This window comes from Lonchura striata, chromosome 5 (assembly GCF_050655825.1).
Source record: "Lonchura striata isolate lonStrDom1 chromosome 5, ASM5065582v1, whole genome shotgun sequence".
Taxonomy (NCBI): domain Eukaryota; kingdom Metazoa; phylum Chordata; class Aves; order Passeriformes; family Estrildidae; genus Lonchura; species Lonchura striata.
The window spans coordinates 26984994-27004404 of record NC_140707.1 but is presented as its reverse complement, the minus strand read 5'-3'; the positions used below and the strand labels follow the sequence as shown (position 1 = coordinate 27004404).

The following is a 19411-nucleotide window of genomic DNA, read 5'->3' as shown; positions in this document are numbered from 1 at the left end:
CTTTGTTCCAGCTCTGCCACCAGTCATGCTGAAAGGAGCCCAGCCCTAGAGCCAGGTGCCATCAGAAATGTCCCTCTCTATCACCTGGAGAAGTATGGACATGCAAGTAGTTACTCCATACCTTAGGCATACTGGTGCTCTCAGGGGTGGGACAGAAACACACAACACCTTGAAGAGACAGAAACCAGCACACACAACTTAGAGTAGTACAGGACTCAGATCTTTGCACTCTGCCACAGGAAACAGAGCCAACAGCAGGCAATGAGACTGGCATTGCAAAGAGCAGAGCAGAGAACTTCACCCCTGCTCAAAACCCCTATCGAAGCTGGCAGCACTCACAGCCACACATGCACAGTCTGCAGAGTGAGGTGGCACTGCACAGGTGTGCTGCAAGAGCATCAGTCCTCCCAGTTTTCTTCATGTGATGGGAATTCAATCCATAGGCACTGGCCAAGAGACTGTGGGCTGAACAGTATCACATGCACTCGTTATGCAAGACAGAAAAACAGCTTTAGTATTTTTAAGTGTCTGGGGTTTGTACTTTTATGTGCATTTTGGGGTACATGTGGTGGTCTCTGGATGGTGAGGCTGGCTGCATTTGCATGGGGCTCAGAAGTATCCAGATACACCTCAAACCTTTGTGTGCAGCCAGCTGTTGCTTTGTAAATCCCTTCCTGAAATCCTTCTTTTCCAGCTGCTGGGACTCTCTATCGCCACGCTGAGCACAGTCACCCACTATGGGCTCCGTTTCACCCTCATTAGCAATGTCTCCCTGGACAACAATGCCTACAAGGTCATCCACCACACAGGTATGTTGTGGTCACATCCCAGTGACACCTTTGGGGATACCAGGAGCTGCAAAATTCCTTAAAGCTATAGAAGAAAATTCAGGGATATCTCAAGAGAAGGAAGGGGAGGAAGGGTTTTGGAGGATGCATTAGGACTAACACAGTCCTACAGTCACTTTCTTTCTCCATATCAGACCTGCATGTCTGTAACCAGAGTTACTTGGTGTGCTCAGGTGCTTCTGTGTTTGCACCTCTATTCTCTGACCCCTGTGCTGTGGTAAGAGCTCAGGAGGAGCTCTTCAGTCACTAAAAGTGCGCTGGGGCTGGAAGAAGACTGGAAGAACAAGGAGAGGAACTACAGGAGTTGAGGCAGAACATAGAAAATTGAGGCTGGGAGGAGAAATGCATGGCAGCACCTCAAGCTTTTCTGAGGAAATGTGCGGTATTTTTGCTTTCACAAGGGAGAAGTATAATCTGAGTCTCAGGTACAAGGCTAGAGCAAAGGTAGCCCAGGTAGTAAATGCCCTGTTCACCACTGCTGCACTTGCATCTGCTGCTTCTCCTGAACTGCACTCTGGGCTTAAACACACTCTTATCATCTCAAGATCCAGTTCTCAATTTCAATTTAACAGGACAGGTGTAAAAACTATGTTAGTCCAAGGCTAAGGTATATTCCTTCCCTTTTCCTACATATATATATTGGCACTGACTGCAGCCTTGCAGGCTCTCCCACCCCAGCCACCCATCTACAGCAATGCTTCCACTTGCCTTGTTTACAGGCACTACCTCTGTGTGGTTAGGCTAGCAAAGCCCTTTGCAGCACTGTGGTCCCTGAGCCCTGCTGCAGGGTACTGGCTGTGATCCTGCCTGAGCCAGGAGGAAACCAGAGGGTGAGTGTTGCACCAGATTAGCCCAGAGTCCTGATAGAGGCTGTGGGACAGCTGCTGCACACCAGCACCCCCCATTTGGGGGGATCCTTATCAGAATGCTGAAGTAATTGGCAGCTTCTGGTCTGTTGGGTAGACCAGCATCATTTTAGGCTGCTTCACTCTGCTGGAGCTCTGAGAACCACTCAGAGGCTTACAGCCTTCCAGACACACACAGCAAAGCACACACAGATGAGGGGTATTGAATAAATTACAGAAAAATTTCAGTTCTGCAACCTGGCCATTTGGGGCCAGCTCCCCAAAATGCACTTTTTGGCCCCTCTCTGGCTGAAGCATCAGACTAGGCCTCTGGCATCTGACCGTAACTCCCACGACTGTCTTCCTTCCAGCTTTCTACTTTGGGATCTGCCTGAGCATGACCCTGATCCTGGCAGCCCTGCTGAGCTCCGCCGCCATGGTGCGGGAATCGCAGTGTCTCACTGCCATGGTGCGTATCCATACCTGCAGGGACTGGCTGGGAGTGGCTTTTTGTCACCTGGGGCTGGCCCCCTTAATGTGCAGTGCTGGGGTCTGCGTTGCCTCATGCCCAGGAGAATGCATGCCTGGGGAAGGAGGTTCTGTTGTTCCACCTTGTGCTTCAAGGAGACAGTTTTTAAAAACCATCACCTTGCAGAGCTCTTTGGGCTGAGGCTTGCATCATTCTGTGCCTAGTTTCTTTTGCCAAGGTCCTGTGTATGCAGCTTTCAGAGGGAAGGTGTTTATCTGCCAAGCAGCTATGGTAATGACAATTCCCAGGGTATTTTTTTTTCTCCTCATCAAGTCAACACTTGGTTTGTGTGAGGAAACTTTAGCAGTGGGATTTTGGGTCTCACATGCTTCCCCCAAATTGTGATAGCAAAATTAGCCCCTCTTTTTCTCACCTCACAGCAAACATTCATACAAAGCATGGCAGTAGGCATGGGGGATTTTTGCAGGACCCTGAATTTCAGCCTACAAGGAGAGGGTGGAAAAGTAGCATAAGAGTTGAAATTTCCCCTTTCTCCTCTCCATCAGCCTCTTTGGGCCTGGACCATATTGACAGTGGCAAACTGCCCTGTGAGATAAGCTCCATTTCAAAACAGAGCCTGCACAGAGCAGCTTCCAGCCTTGGAGCTGGAGGGACGAGTGGTAAAGTGCTGCTCACTGTGTGTTTTCCCATATGAAGGGCAGGAGTTAACAGGTAGGTTGTTGAGCATGAAATCTTGCTTAACATAAAATAATTGCATTGCTGTCATATACTAACTTTAAAGAGATTTATCTAATCTGTGTAATTGGGGGAAATGATACTGTTGGCAGAAATGAGAAGCTGACACCTGAAAATTCAGTGCAAAGCAGCCACTGAAATTAATGTTTTCACCTTCTCAATACATCATCTTCCTTTCTTTGTTTGAGATGCCCAAAGGGGCCTCAGTTGCCATGAATTAAGCAAAATGTGTAACTCTTCTCTTTTGCTGAAGTGTCTTTAATGTGTGCCTGCAATTACCACATCTAAACCAACAGATGGGTATGTACAGATCAGTGGAGAATGTCATGGCTGCCTGAAGATAGTCAAACTTCTTTATAATGGTTATTTGTTGCCTTACTCTCTGGTATAGTTTGGAGCATGCCACTCCATAGAGCAGGCTGTTAAAGAGGAAGCACCAACACGTACTGAGTGAACTCCAGAGTTGCTGTCCAAAGAGCATGGCCCGAGGGCCACACGGTGCTGCTCTCCCTTCCCATTTTAAACATGGATAATCCTTTCCTCCAGCCACCCATTATCTCCTGCAGTCCGGCTGGTTTGGGGTATCACAGCCAAGAGTTGCCCGCCAAAGCAACCTCTGGCTGGCAGAACCCTCAAACTGGGTGTTTATTTTTGTGGCTCCTAGTTGGCTTGTCTTTAGCTTCCACAGTTTGAGCCCTCTGGGGGATGTAGCCGGCTGCATTTTGGGACCCTGACGGCACGTTTGTAGGGAAGTATCGCTGCCTCGCGAGGAGCAGAGGAAAGCTGCGAGGTGCCTTCCCCGCAGCTGTGGCGACGTGGCTTCATGCCACGCTGCTCTCAGCAAGGACGCGGGGATGGCTCAGGCTCGGTTTCCGCCTCTCCGTGCGGAGCGGCGCGGCAGCAGGCGGGAGGGCCGCTGGCAGCCGCGCGGGGCCGCTGCCGCGCCGCGCTCCGCCGCCGGCCGGGGCCGCGGGCCCGCCGCAGCCTGCCCGCGCCGGGGCACGCCGCGGGGCGGGAGCGCCTGCGGCACTGCTGCGCGTCCCCGGCCCTCGGGGTTAACGGGAACCTGGGCACACTCAAGAGCTGGTCACTAGCAAGGGTATTCTCGGCTCCAAGTGTTGAAGGAGCTCATCGGCGTCTTAAATCACACAGGGGTACTTCGCCTATTACAAATCGCCCCCTCCCCTCCCAGCCGTATTTTCCACCAAGGGCCAGCTCGCTGCTTGTGTTGCCCCCAGTTCCCACTCCAAAGGCACACATTTAATCTTTGATCTGCCTCTAAGATGCGAGGGCAGGGAGAGCCAGCCCTGACGCCCGCAGTGAGGTGCAATCGCAGGCAGGTTTGGCTCTGTGGGGCTCCAAAACTGGTGAGTGTGTTGTCTATCCCTGCTGATCCCTGCTGTGCTGTAGCTCGCAGGAGCTATCAGCCTTGCTGCTTGGAGCTTTTTTCCTCCTGCAAGAGAGAGACTCTTTCATTTTCCCCCACTATTGATTTTAAAGGACTTTTCCTCCCTGCATAGAGTGTCTTATTTAGAAGACCATTTAATTCACTCTTTAATCAAAGAGGGAAGACACCAGACTATTTGCCTGACATCTGTGGCTGTCCAGGAAACCAAGTCGTGCGTGAGGGACATCTGCATCGATGTGGCTGGTCCACCACAATGCCACTTAGTAAACCAGCCACCCTGGGGAAAAGCTGACAAGGGTGCAGATTGGGCTTTCAGGAGCATCTTGGTTTTGTCTGTTTGGATTATATATTGTCATGCTGCCTGGCTATCTGGAGGTTTGTGTGCCTACAGAGGAGGAGTCTCTGGTCTTTGCAGGTCTTACTTGTGCTGTTCTAATAACAGTGGCTAGAAACCAGGACAGGTCAAACTGGTTTGAGCATACAGGTCTCAGAAGATTGTCTTCTAGCTGCATTAGCAACATCATGAGACTAGATGCTGCTGTGCATCCAGTGCTGCTTGTGAGTAAGCTGGTTCCAAAAAAGTAATTGAGAACTTAAGGATAAAAAATTATGTTCTAAAATCCATTATTATTATAACTAAAGCTCCTCTTAAACAGGGAGAATAGCAACAGGCTTATTGATTATCCTCTAGCTCAGGCAAATTCTGCTTTCTGGTGATCCATGGCCCATCATGCAGTCAATTCTGAATTTAAATATCTTGCAGCTTTATAGCCCCTGGAGGCTGTGTCACTATTGAAGGGGAGGAAAAGGAAGGAAAACATAAGTTTTCCTGTTTGCATAAAGGAAAGACTCTGGTACTGGTGAGGTTTAAAGCACCATGTGTTGTTACCTGGTCAGACAGAGAAGAGGAAAGAAAAGACAAAAATGGGGAGCAACATGCCAGCTGAAATTCTCACATCTGAACTTTACAGTCTACAACATGACTAGTATAGAGGAAAATTTGTGATCAGGATGAAGCAGATGTTCCAAAAAAATGCAGTGGAAAAAGCCTCAGTGAATACCCAATATAACCCAGTTTTTCATCAAGATTGATGAGCTAGTAGGGCCACCATGCAGCACAGACTGTTTGCTTTATTATACCCAGGTGTAGGCCAGTATGTAGAGGCTCCTTAATATCACTGCAGCACACTTCAGCATCTTCCTTTCTAATTTAATCTGCCTCCTGTGCTCTCCCTTATGGTGCAACACTTCTGAGTGAGGCATCTGTGTGCCAGTGGCAGAGCTGGTACCAAGGACAGGTTCCTCTTTTGGACTGATGTCACTGACTCATTTTTGCTCTGTGGAAGGGCAAAAACATTGCATGTTTTTAGATGAACTAGGTCAGGCAGAGAGGGACACAACCTGATGGATGCCGTCTGAAGTTTGCCACCCCTTTCCCTGCCCCTGGGCTATTCAGTCTGGTAGGGATCTAACCTTTGCAATGACTAGAGCAGCACCAAAAAACAGCTGGAGCAGAGCAGGGAAGAGGTCTGCTTCTTCCCTGGAAGTGTGGGAGTTTGGCAGAACACAGCTAGAGAGCACAGTATGAGCTAAAAGATCCCTCCCTCATCCAAAGCAGGCCCCCTTCACCGAAGGGGAAGCATCAGAAAGGTGAATTAAAAGCCAACAGACAGGGTGCTGTTCCTGTGGATTCTGCCAAGTCTGTCAAAGAGAAATTGTTCCTTGCAGCAAGGATGGAAGCAAGGTCATTCATAAAAGAGTAATTGATGTTTGCCTGGTGACAGCCCTCCACAGGGCTGATGTGGCTGTCTCTTGCAAAGGGAGCAGGCAGCAGCCTGTGGCTGGCTCCGAGGAGCTCCAAGGGTCTGGGAGATGGTGAACCAGCCTCAACCCTTCCGCATTTTGTATGCAAACGCACGTTGCCTTTTTTTCCCTCTCCAAATGTCTTCTAATGTAATTAGAAAGTTGCTATTCCAAAAGCCTTTTGGCTGGAAAGGGAAAAAGGGCTATAACTCATTTATAAGATGTTCTTGGAGCCATGTAATTGCTGTGCACCAGCTGGATGGATGGGGAGCTTCCCAAGGGGCTGCATCTTGGTATTCCCAGAGAAACCAGACAGAAATAAAGAGAGAGCTGATGCTGAAGGACTGAGATGTGGGGTGGAGCTGAGGAAGGGAAGATGAGAAAGAGTACTTTTATCTGCTGGGGGTTCTGGCCCCAGAGAGATGTTGTAAGTGCTGGAGCTGGTAGGGAAGGAAGGGAGGGCACAGGGGAAGGAACCTGGGCTGTCACTGGCATCCTATTGCTCATGCTCTCTGGGTTCATGGTGGGTCACCTGAATTAAAATTTAATGGAATGATATGCAGAAGAGTGGTCACATCAGTGCTGTTTTTTCCATCTGACTAATTTTATTTTTTTCAGATTTTCTTGTCTTTGAACTTGATTTTTGGTGAAAATGCTGTTTGTTTGGTGGGGAAGTTGTTGGAGGCAGTGCAAAATTCAGGGTCTGGTCCTACTGAAGAGCCTCCTGACATGTCTGTGTAACCTCACCTCTTCCCTTCAATTTGTGCTGTACCTGCAGGGTTGAACCACCCCCACTCCAGCTGGGTTTTGGTCTGAGATATCTTGCCCTGTGCACTCTTCCACATCTTCATGACATGTAACCACCTTGTCATGTCAGTGTTTGATCAGACTTTTCCTCTCATCTTCTTTAGGATCTTGGATAATCTCATTTTAGCTCCTAGCAAGGCAAACGAGTGATCTCATCAGCTATATGGCCAGGCAGCTGCCAAAAAAATAAATGAAAGGAGAGACTGGAGATACATAATTTAAGATTTTTTGTAAGAGCTGTACCAGGGTTTTCCCCAGTGTCTGATGCAGATCCTGAAACAAGACAGCCCAAAAAAAGTGGTGAATACCAGTGGCAGTCTTGTTCCAGGAGCAAAGTCCCCAGGCAGGGCAGAGAAACAGAGCAGATGGACAAGAGCCAGCAAAAGGATTTTACTGGCACATTCACTTTCATTTCCAGGATTCGAAGTAACACATTTTCATTTCTTGCTGCTTATGCATGAGTTTGGAGCTTTTTGTTTTAATTATATCTTCTAAGCAATTTATTTTTTTGAAGCAGAACTGGTAGAAGCAATGTTCTTCTTCCTCTCTTAAGCTTGAATTTGGTAAAATTTCATAAAAGGTTTAAACTTTTCCAAGTTATTTAAACTCTATTATACAATGAAAACAGTCATAGAAAAAAAATAGAAATAAAAATAAGGTGCAGTCAGCTGGGTAAGTTTCCCACATAATGTTGTGTTAAAGAGGCACAGTTTAATGGAAAAACTTGTAAGGGCATTAATTTTCAACCGATGCTTATTCATCACCTTTTGTCATTCCAAGGCTAAGCTGTGGATTCATATTGGATGAGTCCATTTAGCCTTCAAAGGCTTCACAGGCACTTTTCCTTTCCTTTTTTTCTTCTAAATGTGAACAAGATCATTTGGTCCAGCTGTCACAGCAGGCGAGTGCTTTTTATATCAGGGTGTGGGATTTTTCATCCAGATTTGTTCAAATAAAAACACAAAGCATGTAACTTCCAGCTCTGCAAGCCTAAGGAAGAAGACAAAAGTCAAACCATGTCCTGCATCATTGCTGTTATTGTTGAGACACTTCAGGGTCAGTTTCTGGCCTTGATTATATTTCTGTCATCCTGTTGTCTAACTAGGATGGTGCTGATCTAAGGAAAGCAGCTTGGCTGTGCAGCTGCCACCTTGCTCACAGAGTAAGTCCATCTCTTCTTCCAGAGCAGGTTGTTTTCTATCTCTGTCCCAGTTATTTCTTTCTTTGTGGGATATTTGTGTGGGTTTCCCCCTCTCTGAAGCCAGTAGCCAAGTTTTAAATGCAGGGGATTGAATCCCATTATTATGGAGCACAGTCCTGCAGCAGAAGGGAAGCATACTGTAAATACTATGTTTTATATCTCCTTTTCCTTGTCCAAGAGGAATTTGGGCAGAATAGATTAACTGCTCTGCAGGAAGCTGCCTGTTTTTTTGGTCAAACTCCTCAATTGCCACAGTGTAATTAGAGGGCTCCTCATGGATAACCACATTATTGTCCATCTAATTTCTTTTAAGTAACTGACCTTATGAGGGATATTAAAAGAAGGTGATATTTAAACTTTAATGAAACTTGCTCAAACAAGCATATTAAATATGCTTGTGTTTGCAAATGGGTATTTTTCTCCCCAGGCTGTAACTGTTGGTATTTTTTCTCTTTATCCTCAGGGATTTTTCTGTTTTGCTCTGGCATTTTGTGGATTGATCCCAGCTGCCTGCTGGAGATACACACACAGCACAGAGGTAAGTGTTGGCTGCTAGGAAATACCACCAGCATCTAGTCAGAGATTTTTTCATAGCAACTATTCCTCCTATAAAAGGGACATCTGGTGTTAATTAAGCCATCCATATTGAGGTCTATCAGATCCATGCTCTGTTGCATCTGTCCCTTGAAAGAACAGGGTCACCTTCATCAGATGCCTCTTCAATGGGATCATCTGAAGGGAGAAGCCCATGGAAAACCTTATGCAGGGTAAATGCTCTGTGCTGAAGGCAAAACAAAATGCAAGTCTCCTTAGCTTTGGGATTTTTTTTTTTTGTCAGGGGATGTTTGTTTTGTTTTGTTTTGTTTTGTTTTGTTTTGTTTTGTTTTGTTTTGTTTTATTTTAAATGAGATGTTTGACTTTTGAAAAGTCATTTCCAGCTGGTTCTAATTCCTGCTAACGTCAATTGGGAGCCTCTATTTTAAGGCAGTGGCCAGGAGAAGCACCCAGGTGATGTGTTTATTAACATGCAGCAGTGGTACATTAAAAAAAAGAGTGAAAAATGGTGTTTTGGGTCACTATGAAGCTGGACCAGAACGAGAAGATTCTAGGAGGCTGCATTTGTAAGAAAATTGGAATTTGAATTTTTAACGCAGAGCTTGCTGGTGCTGGGGTAGATGGATGATGTGGGAGATGCAAGGTGGTGGGTAAATTGGTCTTTATTCCACTTTTTGCATCCCTGCACTCAAAAAATACAAAATTTAGGTGACTTGGGAGTGTAAAAAAATCATGACAATTTTCTTTTGAAAGCAGAACACTGGTATTTTTGGCAAGGACCTAAATAATTCAGAGAAGTGCCTGGGGCTTTGATAGATGTTTCATGCAGTGGCTCAGTCCTTGTCTCTACTTTGCTCCTCCCCAGCCCTGGGCACGTGCCATAACCTTCAATGTTCTGGGCACCAATGAGGATGTAACATGAAACATCATCCCAGCGAATTAGGGATTGATACTGCCAGCTCATCTTTTTATGGTTAAACATACTGGGAGTGATCAAAGACTAGTCTAAAGTGTCAGAAGGGTGGCCTAGAGATTTTATTCTGTGATGGAGGAGCACAACTCCATCAAAATCCCAGAGACTCAGTTCATACTAGCACTGTGGCAATTGCATTTGCAGGCACAAGGAGCCCTGTGTGTCCTGTGCATGAATTAAAACCCAGTCTTTCTGAAGGCAAAAGTCAAGGTTAAGGTGAGGGATAAGGTCCTGCTTCTCTAGAAAGCTTTCCCAGAGCTGGCCAGTGCCCAAAGTAGTTGAAAATCCTTTGAAATGTGCACGTGGCTACACCAGGCTAAAGTTGTTGGCCAAGGAGACTTTTGGCTGACCTGCTGTTAGCCAAGGTAGCAGCATAAAATCCCAGGAAGCAAAAAGCAATGCTTTTTCAGATGCCAGCATCTTGTGACCCAGGTGTCTGCTGGTGGCAACTGCTGGTGCCTTTGCCTTTAATGTTCTCCCTGGGTTTTTCCTCTGTGAATTTGTCCAACTGCTTTGGAAACATTAGGGTCAGTGCTAATGGCACAACAGCATCTTTTAGCTGTATGCTTAACTGGCTGAAGTGAATTCAATCAGAGCTGAGACATCCATGAAGAAATGTCTTTCCACAGCCTCTTTAATTTTTTTCTTCTTATTGTTTCAGGCAAAACTATCAACATTTATTACAATCCTACTAACAGTTTAATATGGAAATAATTTGGTTTTCATGACCATCACGGAAGGGAGCACACTTTCCTTCTTCTTCTGCCGACATTAAATTGTAGATTGAAGCAGAGGCCATGTCAGGAGAAATAGCACCAGAAACTGTCTGGTTGGCATTGTGAAATTGTGTTTTCTAAATAGACTATTTAGCTTTACTGTTAATCCACATACATGGTGTAGGGCATAAAAAAACTGCAAGAAAAATGGGTTATGAACCAGGGATGTGCCATGCAAAAAATATTTTGCTGAAAATATTTAAAGAAGTATTACTTTGTATATCTCTTAATCAGTACATCTGTTTTTATTTCAAATTATTTGCATGGGATTTTTTGTTCTGAGTGCCCTGCCCACAAATGCACCCATGGTTATTTGGTTGGGTTTCAGTAAGCAAAACAGCTTCCACTAGACAAAATTAGGGGATTTTGTATAATGTTGACTTTCTGGGCAAACAAAACCAGCAGTGTTTCTGACAACAGAAAAAAATAACCTTAGACACCATCTTGTGTTTCTCTGCTTCCTAAAATCCAAGGAAAAGCAGGGAATATAAATGAGGAAGATTTAATTAGAAGTGTCACTTACAGAACATGTGTAAATTTAGTTTAGACCGAAAAGTAACCTGTCTCACTAGAGAGAGAAATGCAGATATGAGAGAAAAATACAGGTGCCTGAAAGAAATGCAGTCCTGAAAGAAATGCCCCTCCAAGACAGGAGCACAGTGATACAGAAAATTGAATGACATAGGGATAAAACTTCTGAAGTCTCATTATAGAGGTGTTTGTTTGCTTGTCTTTGTCAAAAGAATGAACCAAATTCAAGCAGGCGTCCTGTGCTGCCTATTGCATGTCAGTACTCTCAAAAATAGTTAATTGTGGTAATCTAGGGGGGAGAAAAATCAAACCTAGCCAAGTGGGTGGGTGCCTTGTAAGCCTGATGGGTACACAGCTATCAAAAAAGGAACAGAACTGAGGATGTAAAACTGAATATGGATGAGTATGGCCATTACACGTGCCTGAATCATTAAGAGCACTGAGAGGTACTGCCCCCATGTTCATAGCCAGAACAAAAATTTCAATTTTTTCCCATGAAAAATACATTAGTTTTCCAGTGGAATGCTAGACAGAAAATGAGGCTGTTCATTTTGGAAATGCCAGCTGGGAGCTGGTGTCAGTAGTTCCTGTCCTCTGCCTCCCTGCTGGCAAGGTGCCGAACACAGGCAGCACTGAAAACAGAATCTTCCTTTCCCTTTGTAAGCTGGGGATGGGAGGTCTCCCCTGCACTGATCCATGGCAGATGCTTCAGTGGTTTCGTCCTGTTGGTAAAAAAAAGATTAAACAAAAAAATCTACATTTTCTTCAAATAGCAGAATCCTCTCACAGAAAATCATCTGAAACAGTACACCCCAATACTCAGTTGAAAAATTGTTTTCATGGTTATTATCAAGAGACAATAGGTGGAAATGTAGTTTGAATATGATGAAAACAAGATGCCCTTTTTGCCTGTGTTACTCTTTTAGGGCCTTTTTTACAGTACTTCCTACAAAGAAGCTGGGCAGGGAGAAAGGAAGAATTATTTGTAAATATTTTATATTCTCAGACCTGGGCACTGTAAACAAAATTAATCTTCCAATTTCCCATTCTTTTCTGTTTTCATGACTTATTGTAGCTTCTGGATTAATTCTTTCAGACAGATGTCAAATGTTTTAATTTCAAGTTATCCACATTCCAGATGTACTCGAAATCACCATAGTCTGTTTTCTTCTGATATGTGCCAGACATGCAGCAGTCATGAACCCGAGATTTATCATGTTTTGTCCTAAAAGATTGCATCCCAATTGTTCCTCCTCTCAGTGGAAGATGTGGTCTTGGTAGGGAAGTGTTGCAAACCTGTCTGAGGAAGGACAGTAGTGTAATCAAACGAGAGACTGATGTGCATGGGAGGACAGAGGGGATGGGATGACCTCTATGCAAGGTCTTTGCTGGAACTGCTGTGGTAACCACAGAAATCATGAGGTTTTCAGATGGTTTTCAGCCACATTAGGAAGTCCTGTCTCCTGAAGCTGAAGAGCTGAGTCTTGTTTTCCAAAATTATTTTTGTGGCAGCTCCTTTCCCACAAACTGCTGTCTGTTTAAGTGAGGTCCCTCTGTCATTCACAGCATGGCCACAGCAGGGATGTGGAATGCAGAGATGGATGTAGGAGAGACATGTGACATCTAACACAGCTGGTGGGGAGGGCTGCTGCTTCCTCCTCCTGCTCCTCAGTTTCCTTTCTCTCCTCACCCATTAACTGCTGCTTTACAAACCTGTCTGCAGAGGCTGGAGCAAAGCTGTACTTGCAGCAGCCATAGAGAAGATTTGGTATCCTTACTAACCAACACAAAACCAGAATCATTAAGGTTGGAAAAGACTTTTAAGATCATTGAGTCCAAACTTTGACTGTCAACTAGACCAGAGCACTTAGTGCCATGTTCAGTTGTTTCTTGAACACTTCCAGGGATGGTGACTCTACCACCTCCCTGGGCAACCCATTCCAGTGCCTGACCACCTCTTCAGTGGTTCACTAGTTCTATTGCTCCTCTCTGAACAAGCTTCAGTACTTCAATGTCCTTCTTGCAGTGAGGGGCCCAGCACAGGGCACAGCCATCCAGGTGTGGCCCCAGCAGTACAGAGTGCAGAGGGACAATCACTGCCCTAGCCTTGCTGGCCACACTATTTTTGATACAAGCCAGGATGTCCTAGGCCTTCCTGGGCACAAACTGGCTCATTGTCAGCTCTTACCCAGCACCCCCAGGTCCTTTTCCACTGGGCCCCTTTCCAGGCACTGTTATCTAAGCCTGTAGTGCTGCATGAGGTTGTTGACCTCACTTGACCAAAGTACAGAGCCTGGCACTTGGCCTTGCTGAACCTGAGGTTTGGGGTTATGTTCTGGGCCCTGCTGTGAAAGAGACCAGAGGAGTTTCTATTCCACATCAACTTCTGCTATTCCATTTCTCTGCAGCAGCTTCTTCCAGTAACCCTGTGACCCTGTCCCCATAAACCAGGATGGTAGGTAGAGTCAGTGACGCTAAAATTGCTGCAATATAAAAGGAGGTTTGCAACACAATGAGCATTTTAATTACAGAAATTGATTCACAAGTAAAACCATAAAATGGATTAAATTACAATTTCCCAACTCAGGAATTTGAAACTGGTGCAAATAGTTGTCCATATTTCTGTAAAAGCTTGATTCCTCATGTCCTCTGAATGAAGAGGTTATTTGAATTTGCACTAGCTGCAGTGATATGGTAATCTCTTAATTATCAAGTGGTCTCTCAGGTTGCTAGGTGATTTCAAAATGAGTTTCACCTGTGGCTTTTGGTTCCACATGAGTGGAAAGGCCTTAGCCCCTCTGTGCTGCACTTCAAGAATAAATGCAAGGATTTAGCTTTTTATGGGCAGGGAATTAATACAAGCCATTTGTCTATATCATGATTCTCCTGCAGCCTTGCTCTGCTTCCTTCAGAAGAACTTTTCTGCTCTCCTCTCCTCATGCTGGGAAGTGGAAATGGAGTCTTCCATGCTTTGTTAGCAAGCAAGGTGGTACCTTTTGAGATGGTGATTTTCTAACCCGTTAGAAAGCCTGGAGTACACAGCTGGAATTAACAGCTGCAGCTGTTAAATAACAAACATTGCCACACCTGGGTCTTTTTCTTGAACAAAGCAGCTTCCCTCCTTCCTTCTCTGCATATGGAACCAGAACTGGTCTTCTGTCTGTGGGGCTCCCTTCTAAGCAGTACCTTTGCAAAGCCAGAGGCAGTATTGCCTGGGTCTCAAGGAGGGAAATCATCTCTTACCATGCATAAAACCAGCACATGCATCTTGTTTCTGCAGGTATGTAAGGAAGAGTGCATCACTTCCCAGTTAATTTCTTAAGTGAAACTGTAGAGGTCCTTCCTCTGTGGATTTCCTAGGGTGTGTTTGTGTCTGCTATTGCTGCCTCTGGTGTATGTTAGGGCAAAGTCTTGCAGGGTCTTTAATGATTAAATGCAGGCTTAAATCCTAGAGAATTTAATGGGATTTAAACACAAGCTGAAGGTGTGCTCAGGTGTTTTCGGAAACCAGACTGAAGCATACAGGTAGGTTCCTTTTGGGCTTTGATTCAGGAGGGCTGGATCAGGATTGTAGCTTCTCACAGGGGTCTTCTAAGAGCATTTACAAAATCACTGATGTTGCTGTGAAAACACTGTGAACTATCTGACATGCTCCTTGCTCTTACTCTTAATCTAGGAGGCACAGTCACTTTAAAAGCACCGAGCTTTTCCCAGTCTCTGAACTCCATGGGAAAAACAAAAATGGGGGGAAACCCCTCCCTCTTCCTTAATGTTTTTAAATACTGTGCCTCTTTCCCAGTGTTTATGTTCTCACCACCCAGTGGCAGCCCACTCCCCCACAGCGAGACACTGCTGTCCTTTGTCTGAGCTTCCACACAGGCATTTGCACTCACGGGTTCTATAATTTATGGCTGCCCTGGCGCTGAACCCACGCGGCCCTGTTTCTGCTGCTTTCTGTGGCAGAGCTGGAGCTGCAGCTCTGGTCTCCAGCAGCATCAGCTGTGGCACCTGAAGCCACTCAGATGGTTGCCATTGCTGCAGCACATCCAGCCTTCCTGCACCTGTAGGATGCTCACCACATCAGGACAGCCACCACCCACTCAGAGGTGACAGGGCTGCTCTGGGACTGGCTCTGTTGTTGATACCACTGGTTTATAAGCTAAAACTGTTTGTTTTCAGTGTTATTCAGTGCTTTCTGTTGGGAAGCAGTCTTGCCTGGCACTGGTTTCAAATGCTACAGGTGAAGGCTTGGGGATGGCTGAGATAATTTGACCACAGTTTTGGGGAGGGGGTGTTCACAAATTACTGTGTTGTGTGTTTTAGAAGACAGATAAAGAGTCAGCGTGGACCCTTGGCAGTTTGTTGGCTTTGCAGTTCTGTTATAAAATGGACTGAAAATTTAAAGGTTTTTTTAAACAAAAAAAACCAAAACAAACAAAAAACAAACAAACAAACAAAAAAAAAAACACAAAAAAACCCCAAAAAAACCAACAATCAAAGATCAAACATACAAAAGCTAATCCAAAAAAATTCCAAGGGGAACTTGAGATACTGGTGACATTCACAGCTGTGCAGCCACAGATTTGGAGGATTTAGGGAGAAAAATCCTTGTTGATATTGATTAACTGCCTGCCTGGGTTTTCTGCACTTCCCTATAAGGCATCTAGTGCTCTGTCACAGAAACAGAGCAATGCTACATCTGAGTAGCACAAAGGTGGCCTTTGGGTTTTATGGCCTGGCTGAGCATGAGACTGTGACATCTCCCTGCTCATGGGCCAAGAGGGATGTGTAGCACCCAAACAGCTAGAATCTGCTGTTCTTTTGGGGATGCAGAGATAGGAAATAAGGAGGCGGGCAGTGCAACAGCTCAGCACTTTCTTGTGTTTTAAATGCTTTGTGCAAGAATGGAATGGAACTGCTGAGGCTGGAGAGAAAGAGTTTTTACTTTTTCTGAATTTCTTGTTTCACAGCTGTTTTTTGCCTCTATCCTTCTGTGTATATATCAGAAAGTAGAGGGAAGCCCATATGGTTTGGCTTGGGGGTTTTTTAATGTATGTATGTATAGACAGATAGAAAATCTGTATGCATATACAGATCTGGGGGGAAAAAAATGGTGAAACCATTTGGCTAAAAGCCTCACCTGGATCTTATGGCATCAGTGGTCTCCAGTGACCACCGACAGTCAGAGGGGGAGCAGCACCTTCTTATTTTGTGCCATTTACCATGGGAGACCTCAAAGGCTGCTCTGATTTGCAGCACTGACTGGATTTCTGCATCTGGGAATGACTGGCTAGAGGAAGGCTCTAAAGGAGAGAAGCTGATATTCTGTGAAGGAAATAAAAAAGCTCAGGAAGCTGCAATGACTGTGTTAGATGGGACTTGGTTGAGTTTGAATGGGGGAAGCTCACCTTACCATGTGTTTGATCCCTGTGGTGGAAGTTGCTCTGCAACCTGACTAATGCATCCAGAGTGGTTTTCTCTCTGTTTCACTGCAGTTCCATCACTGCTTTACTGAAACCCAAGTTGTTGCATCTGCCCCCACCCCTGTTTCTGACACACTGTGATTACATGCATTTCTGCGCACTGAAGAGGAAAGGGAGCACAGAGACAGCAAAATGCAGAAGTGTTTTCCTCCCTGGTTTGACTGAGTTCACTACTTTATTCCAGTTTCACTTCTTAACCGTCTAGCTTGCAGTTCATAGCTGAGAGTCTGCAGCAGCCACCTCTAGAGGGACATTTCTGAGTGAGGCTGGTGAGTGCATCTTCTGGTGATGCTGAAAGAACATGAAGTGCTGAGGTTGCAATCTATTCTGAGCCTGCACTGCATCTGCTCAAGGCACAGAGACCTGTAGGAGAGGAGGATCCTCCTCCTGCTTCCCACACTTGTCTTCCTCCTCTGCTGTGTCAAGAGTGTTCCTGTTTATTGGAAAGGAGGAAGGTGGTTTTGTCCTTGAGACAATCCTGATATCTTCTTTCACTATGTTCTCCTTGAGCTTTGCAGAGGGATTTTTACCCAACAGCAGTTGCAAATGTGGTTCATTAAGACTCAGACCATTGTTCTTGGTACAAGTCTACATTACTTTCCACCTAAGTGACACTTCCAGGTTGCCTAGGCATTCACTGGCAGCAGGATTGGGATTCATTGGCATCTTTGGCTTGCAAAGGCATCTGGAACTGAAGGCAGACCTTGTCTCATCTTTCTGTTCCAAATCCAGTTACAGGTAAAACTTATCCTGATAACTAACATTTTTTACTTAGGTTATTTTCCTTCTTGAAGGAGGTAAGGTGGAAATTTGCTTTAGTTTTAATAGCCAAAGGCAAGAACTCTAATTGTTTAGAGTGCATGTCTTCCTGCAGTCACAAATTCAGCGTCTTGGGGGATAAAGGATTTAGAGGATGATAAATAATCTCAAAATTCCTTTTTTCCTTTACTTAAGGTGAAAAATGGTACTTACTGAGTTAGTTGGAGTCAGCTGCATCCATTTCAGTGGTGATTTTCCATTTGTTGTATCCAGCAACCTATCAATATCATTCCTAAATTAATATTTCATTAAGGAATGCAGAGAGAAGTTGGAGGCAGCAATTATTTACCTGATTTAGAACTGGAACATTTGACCCAGCTTCTTCCAGGAAAATAATTACTCTAAGATTTGACCTCCATATCACTCAGGCTGGAGATTTTTCTTAACCAAAGCCCAACTGATGCTTTAGCTTCAGCTCATGGTGTTTCTTACTGATGAGCACTGCAGGCTGATTCTCCCTACAAGGGAGAGCTTTGTCCAGCAGAACTCTTCCAGCAGTGGATCACAGCATGTCACTAGGAACAGGAAAATCCACTTGACTGTTATGATCCTTATGTGTCGGAGGAGTGAAAGACCTTTCAAAAAACAGATGGACTTTCTCTTCTCCAGCTGTATCAGCCCATTGTGTGCTAATTACACTTTAAGTGATGGAGCATGGCTCTTTGTCTTAAAGCACGTTATTAACAGCATCAGTGTAAGCACTCAAACTCAACAGTCATCCTATTGCTTAAATGTGAGAGAATGCACCCTGAGTATTTTTATTATTTTATCTCCAAAACCAGTGTAAGATATAGAAAAAGAAAGTTGTCTTGAGACAGTGGACTTAAAGTTGCTCATCAGGGGAGTGTGTGGTGGGAATCTGTTGAGGATTGCAATTGAGTACAAAGCAGTGCTGAGTCTAGCTCTTTGCTGTGTTTGGAGCTGGATCAATGGAAAATATGGGGATGAACTTCTGCTGGATGTAGCAATGTTGCAAATAAGTAATGAAACCACCTGGTGACTGTCTCATGCTTTCAGGCTTTAATTTTTACATCATCAGGCATGCATGAGCAAGCACGATATTTTGGGCTGGATAGATGCTGCTGTGCATGAGCCATGCTTCAGAGCTTGGCTGCAGCTCTGACTATAAACATAGCACCATCCCAGACAGCTAAGTGTTTTTGCTCTCCTAGGTCTTCTCTTATTAAACCAGACCTCTTGTGTGCTCTGTGGCACAGTCTTCTGCACAGAAGGAAACAGCCAGTGATAACTACTGAGATTTTCTGCTATCTACCTACCTCTGAAGTATTTGAATGTGAAAGCTGTCTGCAGTAGTCTTTGAAAACAGACCATTATGTTGTATGAAAACAGCAGTTTTCCCCTTCAAAATCAAATGATCCTAGCAAAAATGAGAAAGAGGATGTGGTAGAACTACAAGCAATTCACTCTTTAAAAAATGGATTTAGAGTTTGATATTCCCTTACTAGGATCTGAATAGCCTATTCAGATAATATCTGGATATAAATGCTAGATATAATTGCTAGATAGAAATGCTGAGAATGACTAATCAGCAAATTGTACTCTTAGGCTTGCCCAGACACACATTCTAAAAGGAAATTATTGCTATTAAACATTTTCCATTTAATGACTTATGTTTTCAGCTCTTGGAGGCTGCTTGACAAATGAGAAGAAAAAAATCAGTAGGTAACTGAGAAGTTGGCTCACAAGCAAGCTCAGAAATGGTGCAGGTGAAGTCTTTAGTAGTCATTATGTACCTGGAGATTACCATCATCATTTCCATCAATGTAGCTGAGCTGGCTGTGAAATGATGACTGCTTGTGGCTTCTTCAATTATTGTTTTCAACAGCAGAAATAATTTTAAGCCACTATTTTATTATGGGAATTTTGTTCCTTCAATTCTTTCCTATCCACTCTTATCCTTCAAACAGCTACCTCTCTCAATATTTCCTGGCCTAGATTTCAAGAGATCTTTAGAAAGTAGTTAAACTTCTGGATTGCTTTCACTCCTTGAACCCTTGCTTGAACATAGCCACTTGCTTGAACTCTTTTATTTTTCTCTTTTTAAGTCATCAAATTTTTGATGAAAGCGCAGAATCCTGACCCTCATGGTAAATATTAAAAGACAAATATTTTGCAT

The 19411-nt window shown here is 44.5% G+C and overlaps 1 protein-coding gene across 11 annotated transcripts in view; it reads left to right on the top strand.

Annotated features, from left to right (window-relative positions):
- The window catches only part of TSPAN32 (tetraspanin 32), a 39037-nt gene that overhangs the window by 9756 nt on the left and 9870 nt on the right, over positions 1-19411 (top strand). For 8 of the 11 annotated variants that reach the window (XM_085581514.1, XM_085581520.1, XM_085581517.1 and 5 more), the window contains 4 exons: positions 695-809; positions 2065-2162; positions 8042-8098; positions 8601-8675. In XM_085581514.1, the coding sequence (XP_085437640.1) occupies positions 695-809; positions 2065-2162; positions 8042-8098; positions 8601-8675 (345 nt within the window). The remainder of the gene's footprint in view (positions 1-694; positions 810-2064; positions 2163-8041; positions 8099-8600; positions 8676-19411) is intronic. The other 3 variants (XM_085581523.1, XM_085581518.1, XM_085581516.1) reach the window with 1 other exon arrangement.